The sequence below is a fragment of the Octopus bimaculoides genome, chromosome 1, assembly GCF_046866305.1.
Source record: "Octopus bimaculoides isolate indiv1 chromosome 1, ASM4686630v1, whole genome shotgun sequence".
NCBI classification, from domain to species: domain Eukaryota; kingdom Metazoa; phylum Mollusca; class Cephalopoda; order Octopoda; family Octopodidae; genus Octopus; species Octopus bimaculoides.
This window is the reverse complement of record NC_142928.1, coordinates 106,665,475-106,677,284: the sequence shown is the minus strand read 5'-3', so window position 1 is coordinate 106,677,284 and position 11,810 is coordinate 106,665,475. Positions and strand designations below refer to the sequence as shown.

General features: G+C 32.8%; 1 protein-coding gene across 2 annotated transcripts; it reads left to right on the top strand.

Moving 5' to 3' along the window:
- The first annotated feature begins 1,309 nt into the window (after window positions 1-1,309).
- On the top strand, window positions 1,310-11,577 carry LOC106872291 (heat shock 70 kDa protein 4L). Of its 2 annotated transcripts, none has more exons than XM_014919228.3 (2): window positions 1,310-4,227; window positions 6,414-11,577. In XM_014919228.3, exons 1-2 carry the CDS (start codon window positions 4,155-4,157, stop codon window positions 8,927-8,929), a joined length of 2,589 nt encoding a protein of 862 aa, XP_014774714.1. In that variant the 5' UTR covers window positions 1,310-4,154; the 3' UTR covers window positions 8,930-11,577. The 2 variants fall into 2 exon arrangements, with proteins under 2 accessions (XP_014774714.1, XP_089211616.1); XM_089355490.1 differs by having other exon boundaries at window positions 4,173-4,464.
- Window positions 11,578-11,810: the final 233 nt, after the last annotated feature.

Sequence of the window (11,810 nt, the reverse complement as noted above, 5' to 3'; positions counted from 1 at the left end):
CAATAGATGTTAAGTTGCACTTCAGCAAAGCTTTGGCAGCACTTGAATGTCTCTGTATAATACAGACATCTAAGTTCTTACAGAATTTGAAAAGGAATTGTTCTTGAATATGTGTTACTTTATGGCTTTTTCACTTAACATTAACTAGAAGGTTTCAAACTGTGTTGTATGGCATGAACATGTGCATGCTTCACATCATTTTGAATCTGTTATGGAAAGGCACCCTACCAACAAAAGATTGTATAACAAGCTTCTAAAGTATCATAGAACATTAGAGAAAGAAGACTTCATTTTGCTGGACACTACTGGAATGTAAGGTTAGTGACAGCTCAAAATGGGCATAATTACATAGGTTGCCCTGCAAAGATATCTTTTGATTAGTTGACTATTATATCCTATGCATAATAGAAATGGATGGAAAATCAGGGTGATGAGAATTTGGACAAGTTTGACCCAGTGATGATGATTAAAAAGTTAATTTTTACATTAGCATATGTTGTGGTCTAACCCTGACATGCCTGTGGGATAGCAAGTGAAATGTCCTAAACCTTATAAAGGCGCATGTGTACTGACAGTGCAAAACTGCAGTGTGGTGTGTGCAGGTTGCATTTGTAAAGGCAGTCATAGAAGTCGTTGTGAAGAGATATAAGTTTGTTACTGATTTAATTTTTGTAGTGTTATAACACTGTGACAGTGTAGTCTATATCTAGATGCAAGGATATAATAGTAGCGATGAGACATTCGAAGCTCACTGTGGATGTTCTTAGCATGGAAGATCTATTAGCTTCCGTGGTACAGTTGCAACGACAATTACAACAACAGCAGCAGTAATGGCAACACGACATCACGATTCTCTCTTACACAGTCTTGCAGCATGAAATACTCCAAGTCTTTGGTCCTCATGGCACAGAACATTGGCAAATTTTTTCATATCTGCTTCCCCTCTGGCAAAATAAACCTGTCTCCTAGCTTCCCTTTTGGCAGTCTGATACAATTCCCGGCTACCTCTATTCTTCCAGTCCTTCCAAGCCTGTTTCTTTTGTCTAATAGCCCTCCCAACCACATTGTTCCACCACCACATTACCTTGGGTCAAGAGGGGACACACACACACATATATATATATATGTGAATTTGAAGTCAGATGTATATATGTGTATGTATTTACATGTTCTTTTATAGGTTTTGAACTCAGAACATAATGCTTAATCTTAATTACAATATTACTCTTTCTAAAATTCAGAAATTTCTTCTTGGTGTACAAGAATCATTAACGATGGAAGCTATCCAAAATACTGTTACATCTTTTACTTGTTTCTGTCATTGGACTGCAGTCACGCTGGGACACTGCCTTGAAAATATATTCAGAGACAAAAGAGAAAACATGGGATAGAACATGAGCCAGAAAATGTCATTTCAAAGTTAATATTTTAAACATTTTATGGGAATTAATGTTTATGTTGTTACCAGTAGTGTAACTGGGAGGAGCGGGTGTGGGAGGCATCTAATCTGTGATGCTTTTTTGGGGATGGCACTTTTGAGTCTGCTGTCGGTGTGTGTGTGTGTGGGAGGGAGCAGCAAACTCAAGGGCTGCATGGACTCTAGCTGTGCCACAAGTTGTTGCTGCTATTTACTCCCAAGTCATTCTGAATCAAAATCATTTTAGCTGTGATCATCTCATCTTTCCTGCAGACACTGTACTTAGGCCCATAGTATTTAACGTAATCTTTTCAAAGACTATAAAATGCAATTTTAAAGAGACTTAATTGCTATTTCTTTTTCTTTTTTTGCAGCTCATGGAGCCATCTAGAGCAGTTGTTTTCAACCATTTTTTTTACCTATAAATCCCTTTTATCTTAAATTCTTTTACTTGTTTCAGCCATTAGTCTGTGGCTATGTTGGGGCACTACCTCGAAGTATTTTTTGTAGAATGAATCAATCCCAATACTTATCTTTTTTAAAGCCTGGTACTTATTCTATTGGTCTCTTGTTGAAACATGAAGTTATGGAGACGTAAACATATCAACACTGGTTGTCAAGCAGTAGTAGAGGACAAATATGTATAAATATATTTATATATATATATGTATTTGGCTGCGTGGGAAGAAGCTTGCTTCTCAACCACATGGTTTCAGGTTCAGTCCCACTGCGTGGTACTTTGGGCAAGTGCCTTCTACTATAGCCTAAGGCCAACTAAAGCCTTGAGAGTAGATTTGGTAGACGGAAACTGAAAGAAAACCGTCATGTGTATATATATATATATATATATATATATACACATACATATATTTGTGCGTCTTTATGTCTATGTTTGCCCCCCCCCCCCATCACCGCTTGGCAACAGGTGTTGGTGTGTTTACGTCCCCGTAACTGAGCGGTTCGGTAAGAGAGACCGATGGAATAAGTACTAGGCTTTAAAAAAATAAAATAAGCCCTGGGGATCCAATCCATGCTAGCATGGAAGGCGGACGTTAAACGATGATGACGGATCGATTTGTTCGACTGGAGCTCCAGCATGGTCGCAATCAAATGACTGAAACAAGTAAAAGAATATATACGACGGGCTTCTTTCAGCTTCTGTCGTATCAAATCCACTCACAAGGCTTTGGTCGACTCGAAGCTATCGCAATGAGACTGAACTTGGAACTATGTATTTGGGAAGCAAGTTTCTTTACCAAACAGCCACTTCAGCGCCTTCTAACCACAGAGCCACTCCTTTGAATACTATTTTACTATGCACTCCCTCACCAACTATTTGATGTTTAAAAACTAGTTCTATAGGCAATTCTTTCAAAATTCTTATATTGTTTTCCACATGACCGAAAATATATTAAATAATGTAAAGCGTCCGAGAAAGAAAACCCAGTTGTTTCTTGCAATAAATATATCAAAGACAAAATTTTTTTCATGGACCACGAAAATACTACAGTAGAATCCCAATTTACTATTGGCTAACGTTGCCCCCTCCCCTCACCCGAGAGGGCATATGGACCCTGGTTAAGAAGCCACTGATGTAGAGCAACTTCAGGATACACAAAGGTAGTACTGGAGGGAGGAATCTGTAAGCCGTATTCAAAATTTGAAAAGGTTGTAGTGCAAAATATAAAATAACTGTTACATATAATTTTCTAGTGAGAGATTAAAATAAGTAAACAATTTTGTAGTTAATAAAATAAGGCAAAGCGGCGAGCTGGCAGAATCGTTACCGCGCTGGGCAAAATGCTTAACGGTATTTTATCTGTCGTTACGCTCTGAGTTCAAACTCTGCCGAGGTCGACTTTGCCTTTCATCCTTTCGAAATCGATAAAATAAGTATCAGTTCGGCACTAGGGTCTATGTAATCGACTAACCCCTTCCTCGAAATTGCTGGCTTTGTGCCAAAATTTGAAATTAATAAAATAAGTAGACATCTTTTAAAAAATCTGGGGTCTGTGGGAAAATCCATTTAAATAAAAGGGGATCGTAGGTAGTGAAATGGTTGGGAACGACTAATACAGAGACTACTAGACAGGATACATTTGATACAATAAGTTTCAGATATAATTTGTTGGTGTTTCATATTTCTACCGGTACATTTGTGCTGGATATAACGAAAATGAAAATATTAAATGTTGTAAATTTGTTTGAATAAAATGTTCAATTTATTTTGGATGAATTTCATTAAGTCTGTTTATCGAAATATTTCACAATTTGGACGTGTTGTTGACACATTCCAATCAGTATAATAAAACAAATCATTTTTCAGGTAATAATCGTTCTTAGGCTAAACTTAGGATTGAACATCGTACTTTCATTTTAATGTTCGAGGCACAAGAAAACATTTGATCAGTTTATAAAATTACAAACAAATTAAACAGAAGCGAAATAATTGGTTAAAAATAATAAGAGTGCTAAAACAATAATTATAGCTAAAAAAAAAAACAAACAAAAAAGTTTGTGGTAGCGGTAATCAAATAGAGAATGTCCTGGAAATATAAGTAGTTTCCTGGTTAATCATCGTCGATTCACGAATATTCTCGAATTTTCCAGTTCTTCCAGAAATGATACATGAGGGGGAAGAGATGGCTGAAAGAAAATAATGAAGAAGCAGTCGTTATTAAATAGCTCTTGACCAATCAAAACTTTCGACACATATTGATACAAATGGTAACGACGAATGAAAAGCCTTCTCTTTAGAAGTATAATCGAGAATTTTTTTTTCGAGACATTTCCATCTCATTCCGGACAAGGTAAGGCTGTTGTTTTGTCGTTTGCATAAAATTCCTGACGTAATAAGATATTTTCCCAAATCATTCGCAGGTGACGTATTAGGAACATCTTGGAGAGTTTATTGTCAATATTTCCATTATTTATATGAGAATTCGTGTGAAAGTGTAAGAAAGAAAGAGACCGGGCGAATTAAATCGAAAGAAAGGCTACGAGGCGGTCCACATCCACGAGGATTTAGTTATATCATTTGATTACAGGTATATTTGTCGAAGCATCCACTAAACTTAGAACGCTTATAGCTTCAAGTTGAATTTTCTAAAATAAAAGGGTTTAGATTTGTTTCATTTTCTTTTTTAAATTATCGTTTTTGTTAAGTATTGAGATGTGTTCTTGCATCCCTGTAGATTTATGTAGAAAATGCCGGTAGTTGCCGTCGAAAAGGCTCGTGAGTTTACTTATATTCCTAGATTGGCGATTGACTATATATATATATATATATATATATATATATATACACACATATATACACATACATTGTCCTCCCGCAGAGCTTTTTAAAGGAGAAACACTCTAAAGTTGAATTTAAATTATTCATTTCGATTTCAGCTCTTTGTTTGCATAATGCTGGTCATGTTGCATCGAGTACATTTTCCTGATTGTCTCAAAAAATGTTTTTTTCTCCTAAGGAATTCTAATGGTTCCGTGAGTCTTTCTGAATTTATAATTAAAATTTATGCATTTAGCGTAAAGGCATGTCGGGAAGAACACATCCCTATAGTAAACATATATCAGATTTATTAGTTTCCATTGTTCACTTTTTTTCCCGTTGGCATTATTATCCCCTTCGCAAAAATTACACATGATATCGCAATTTGTTTTTGAAATTCCTAAATTCCAACTCTGATATCGGCAAATCTCTTCCCTAACCTGGCTGTTGAAAGCTATCCTATCTTTATCCGTAATGTCTATACCTTTATGAGCAAGATTTCGGACATCGTCAATGAATTCTTGTCATTTTATTTTTGCGTCAGATCTCGCTTGTCTCTCAGAATCGTGTAATCGGAGACAATTTGTAACACTGGAAACTACGAAGTGTTAACCTGTCACTAAAACTGCTGTCTTCATGGCTAACCTATCATCTTCATCCGTCCATTTTAATGTTCACTAGGAAAACCCCTTCTAAAATTATTAATCGTATTTATAATGTTAGCAGTATTCGTTTTTTTCCTTTTTTATAATAATAAATTCGACTTAAAACATTCACCTGATCTGAAAATAATAGACGTAATCTGTACCTTGCGACCCTTATGATCGTTAATCTAGTGAAACTAATCACGCTTCTTAGTATAGTCAGTCATGTAAAAGAATACGATAAATTAGGAAAATCTTCTGTCATTGTTTTGATTCTTCTCTTTCTCCTTGGAAGGGGGGGGGGGGGCTGGAGCCATTCTGGAATGTTCTAATGACTTGTTTTCGCTAATGATGTTTCCAGAATATTCTGGCATACTGGTTTAATATTAAAATTACATCGATATTTCATTGTTTTAAATCATTAGTCTATAATAGAAACAGTTCATAATTTTTTAAATTCTGACTGTCAACTGTTGATCGCAAATGACAGAAGCAGTGCAGCGATCTGTTAATATTTGTCACTTATTACAAGAAGGTGATGGCTGCACATGTCACATATGCTTTCTATTTTACTGTATCTTTTAAGCATTATTTCTGAAGGGTAAGAAGAGTAGGTGTTAAAAGTCGATTATGCGACACGTTTGGTGGTTTTAGATTTGAAATGTAGTGTAAGATTACTGTATACTTTATTTACTTGTCATTCTATTACAATTCTCTGTTTTATTATAAGATTTTAGAGGTTTGTAAAATTTGTTGCACTACTACGTACTTGTATCATGGGGTTAATATTTACTTCCCATCGAATACCGAAATATTCACTTTCTATTGATTTTCATAGTTTCAAATAGTCTGTGAACGAGCAATTTTAATGCCCAAATTTCTTCATTGTGTTTAATTTGTTCCTGAGTTAAATTTCAGCATTTCTAAATTAATGCAAAATCATGAAAGTATACTAACTTGAAATTACAGTTTTATCAAAATAATCTACTTTAAAATTTAAGTTTTTAAAAAAGAATAGGCATTTTAAAATATATAATTGCATAACATAATATTGTGTATTTATTTTTTCTTTCAGTTATGTCTGTTGTGGGAATTGATTTTGGAACTCAATCCTGCTACATTGCTGTAGCCAGGACTGGGGGCATTGAGACTATAGACAATGATTACAGTGATCGGTGTACACCAAATTATGTGTCCTTTGGAGAAAATGTTCGAGCAATGGGGAATTCTGCTAAGAATCAGTGTATCACAAATTTTAGGAATACAATCTATTCTTACAAGGAATTACTTGGAAGACCTTTTTCTGATGAACAAGTGAAAGTAGTACAAGAAAGAGTTCCCTATAAGATCATTGAAAATAAAGGTCAGGCACTTATAGAAGTTCAGTACAGACGAGAAACTAACCAATATACTCCTTTGCAAATCACAGCTATGATGTTGATGAAACTAAAAGAAACTGCAGAAGTAGCCTTGAAAGCCAAAGTTGTTGATTGTGTTGTATCTGTTCCAGCAACATATACGGATATGCAAAGAAGAGCCATGTTAGATGCATGTCAGACAGTTAACTTGAATTGTCTACGTATTATGAATGATACAACTGCCACAGCTTTAGCATATGGAATCTATAAGCAAGATCTACCTGAAGAAACTGAAAGTAGGCGTGTTGTAGTTTTTGTGGATATGGGCTATGCACATTTACAAGTTTCAGCTTGTGCTTTTAATAAGGGAAAACTTAAAATGTTAGGCATTTCAAAAGGAGATGTTGGAGGCCGTGATTTTGACGGTATAATTGTGGATCATTTTGTTTCAGAATTTAAAAAACAGTACAAAGTTGATGCCAGTACAAACAAAAAAGCTCTGATTCGCCTAACACATGAATGTGAGAAGTTAAAAAAGCAATTGAGTGTAAACATCAAACCATCACCATTCAATCTTGAATGTTTTATGGATGATAAAGATGTTTCTGGTAAACTTGATCGTCCAACTTTTGAAGAGATGTGTGGCCCGCTTTTACATGTGGTAGAAAACACCTTTAAGGCACTGCTGACTAATTGTGATCTCAAACCATCAGATTTGCACTCTGTTGAAATTGTTGGTGGTGCATCACGTATTCATTCCATAAAAAAGTTGGTGAAATCAGTATTTGGCATTGAACCGAGCACGACTATGAATGCTGATGAAGTTGTAGCAAGAGGATGTGCATTACAATGTGCCATTTTGTCACCTACATTCCTTGTTAGAGATTTTACTATTTTAGATTGCCAACCCTATGGTATCACAGTATCATGTGACACTAAAGATGATGAATCAAAGCATGAAATTTTTCCAAAGTTTCATCCCATACCATTTTCAAAGATGCTGAGTTTCTACCGCAAGGAACCATTCCAAATAAATAGCTATTATTCACCAACAGACCAAGTCTCTGATTCCCACAAATTCATAGGCTCATTTAAAATTAAAGATGTTGTCCCACAGGCTAATGGTGAGAAATCTAAATTGAAAATCAAATTAAGAGTTAATATCCATGGTATATTCACTGTTGCTTCGGCTTCTTTAGTTGAGAAAATTACTGCTGATGAAACTATAGAGATGGAAGTTGATAAGAAAGGTAAAAAAAATGAAGAGTCAAATGAAGAAATGTCCAACTCTAATAACAAAAATGAAGCAGAGACAGAGCAGTCATCAAAAATGGATCAAGAAGAAGAAATGAACACTGATAATAATAATAAAGATGTACCAATTGAAAATGGCAATTTAAAATCTGATTCGGCTAATGAAGAAATTAAAGAACAAGCAAATAAAAAGTCCAAAAAAGTGAAACTGATAGACTTACCTATAGAAGCAAATGTACCTCAATTATCAAAAGAGGAATTAAATGCTTACATTGAGAAAGAAAACCAGATGAAAGCACAAGACAAACTAGAAAATGAGAGAGCTGATGCAAAAAATGCTGTGGAGGAGTATGTGTATGAAATCAGAGATAAAATCTATGGTCCCTTAGAGAAGTTTATTAAAGAAGAGCAACGTAGTCAGTTAAGTGAAATGCTAGATGCAACTGAGAATTGGCTTTATGAAGAGGGAGAAGATCAGAAAAAACAAGTATATATTGATAAATTAGCTAAATTGAAAGAATTTGGACAGCCTATTCTTAATCGCTATCATGAAAGTCAAGAGCGACCATTAGCATTTAATGAGTTAGGAAGCTTACTGCAAAGTTTGGATAAAGCTGTAGATTTATATCAACAAAAAGATGAAAAGTATAACCATCTAGAAGAGTCAGAAATAGAAATTATTGTGAAGGAAGTGAAAGAAAAACGTAGCTGGTTTGATCACCATCAAAATTTGCAAAACCAACTTCAACTTTATGAAGATCCTATTGTTACTGTATCGCAAATTATTGTTCAGAAGCGATCATTAGAGTCTGCATGTTATCCTATCCTGAATAAACCAAAGCCCAAAGTGGAAGCAGCACCCCCTCCACCTAAAGAAGAGACCACTACTTCAGAAGAATCAGTTACTGAGGGCATGGAAACAAAGCCAGAAAAGACAGAACAAACTCAGAAAACAGATGAGAAAATGGAAGTAGATTAAAAAGCTGGTCTTATTGAAAGAAAATAAATTTTTAATCATTAAAAATAACCAAAGTGAAAAGAAATTGAAAATTTCTATAAAGAATATCCATTAAAGGTATTTGCAAAATATTCACTGCTTTTAAACTTTTTTTTTTTTATCAAATGTGATAGACCTCATGATAACTGAACAATTTTTGTATGTGCAAACTGAGTGTGGTGTTAGCTACAACATCACTGGCTTTTTGTTTGCAAATTTTTATGTTGTAAGTCTGAATGAAAGTATTTATATGAAGCAGGACGATTAGTTTTTATTTTTCGTTTCTACATACAGCTACAAACTGTATGCAGTTTATGAAATTTAGAGTATTTATGTAAAAAAAAAAAAGTAGATGAAAAATTAAGTACTTTAAGAGTTCTATGTTAATTGTAAATACAAAAAGTCACAAATGGATGACTTTTATGTTGAAATCTAGGTAATGTTGTATTGAAGTAGTTTATAATTTTGTTAAGCCATCTTTTGAAAGTCTTATCAAATGTTTAGAATTTGCTTCACTTGCTTATGTTCTATTGTTATAAAACATTTTCCATGTAACAGAAAATGTATCCTTTCTTCCACTTTCATCAACTGCTCATATTATGAAGAATTCGTAGTTGAACCTGTTGATGAGTTTATTTCCTATTACTACTACACTTTCTACTTGTTATTTTCAGAGATTCTCTCATTCAAACTAACAATGTATACAATCTTCTATCTGTTCAGCTAACAGCCACCATTTTTTTTCTTTTTTGCACTATATATTAATTCTTTTACTATATTAAAGATACTAAAGCAGTTTCAAGTGGATTTTCAGAAAATAGCCGATAACTTGATAAGAGTTTTGTAATAAATCCTTACAACTAACTTTGTTCTACTCAAAACTATGCAGACCCTATGTTTTGTTTCTTAATATCTATGTCAGTAATAGGAAAAGGAAAGTCAATTCTGAGAATAGCTTAATGCAGGTTGTACAAGCATTTTGTTGAAATTGAACAGGATGCAATATTGAAATTGTTTGATTTGGTAATTAAGCTTATTTTGAAACTTCATATTTTAAGTTCTAATGTATATTTTAATATAATCAAGATATACAGAACTGTGAAAATATTGTGGTGTGGTTGTAATATTTTGCAGAAATGAAGCCCATTTGACTTTTTATTAGTTGTCTTTTTTTTTTCTCTGAATGAAAATAAATAAATTTAAATTATTTTCGGTTAATTTTTCAAAATATCACCGATTTCATTTTGTTGTTGGATTAGCTTTGCATATTTCTTCTATTCAGTTTTTACTTTCATTTTAACCTATGAAAAACTAAAATTCCTTTCATAATCATCAAAATGAAAAGATGATTGATTATAAATAAAATTCTAGTTTTATGGTCAATTTACTTAAATGAAATTGAACTAAATAGTTGGTGTTTAGTTGACTTTATTTTAATTGAGCTATACCACTTATTTTGCTATAAAATGCATCTTATTGAATCAAAATGGTCAAGATGGTAAGATTTTGAATCCTCACCATAGATCAAGAATTCAAATCCACTGCAAGTGTTCTTTTTAGTTTCTGGAGGAACACTTTATTTCTCTACATTGCTTTATTTCACTTATCTGTTAGATGTACCATATAGGTATGTTACCTGTAATGGTTTGACACCTTTTTCTAAAAGTAAAGCATATGAAGTATATTCTAAAGTTACTTATCATTTATAAAAAATATTTTATTTAAAAAAAAAATGTATATTACAATTGTGCATATCTAAATTTATTATGAAAGTTTGAAACAGGGAAAATAGAAAGAATTGCTTTCAAAATGTTTAATATTTTTGGTACAAATCTTTATTTCAAAATGTTTTATCTCTTGCTATAATCTTTCTTATTCACTTTTCTTAGTTTCTCAAAGCAAAATATAATTGCTATGACTTAGGACTGTAAAAATATGAAATGTGCTGTACTTATTCCTTCATGTAATAGGATTAATAAAAATTGTAAGCTAATGAAAATTTTATGAGCATTTTTCATAAAGAATTAAGTAGGATAGAATTAATGACGTGATAAAAAGTGCATGTTTGAGAAGCAAAAACGTAGGTATACATTGTAGACATGAAACTTTAATTCCTGTGGATAAAAAATGTAATAACCAGTTAAATTTACTATAAGTAAAGTTTTTTTATTTTCCTCAAATTAACATTTTTGTTCTTTTGCACCAGATTTATTGTTCCTTTCTGCAATTTCTTACTCCAACATTAATGATGTGCTAATAGAAAGTAATAGGTATCTTTTCCTAATCCTGTTCATCAAGGATACAATTTTCTGTTTGACAAGAATTTTATCTAATAGGGAAGACTTAATATGTTTTCTTTTAAATAATTTCTATATATTCAGTTGATAGTGTTTGCAGTTTGTTTAATGCAGGATATTATGTGTTTTTGATACCTTTATATTTTAAAGTTATTCTTTAAAATATATGTATTTTGTTAAAATTTTAAGCTGTAGGACATGCTCAGGTTTAAAAATTGGTTCAGTCTGTAGTTTACAATATCTAATTTGGATATCTGAATAAAAAAAATTATACTTTGGTTGATAGATATTAACTCTATGAGTCTGAAATAAAACTATACTTAAAAAGTAAAACTGAGTTTTGTTCATAATCTTAAAATTTTCATTACATGCTATGTTTCCATTAACTGTTGATGGTTCAAAATTAGATTGACAGTCTACTTTATATGTGGTACCAGTATAAATACACAAGTATTTGAAAGAATACATAATTCTAAATTATTGCATTTGAACTTATAGTATTTAATGTGTGGTTGTCCAACCCATGACATCATGGAAAACAAACATTAAAAGATGATATGTGGTTG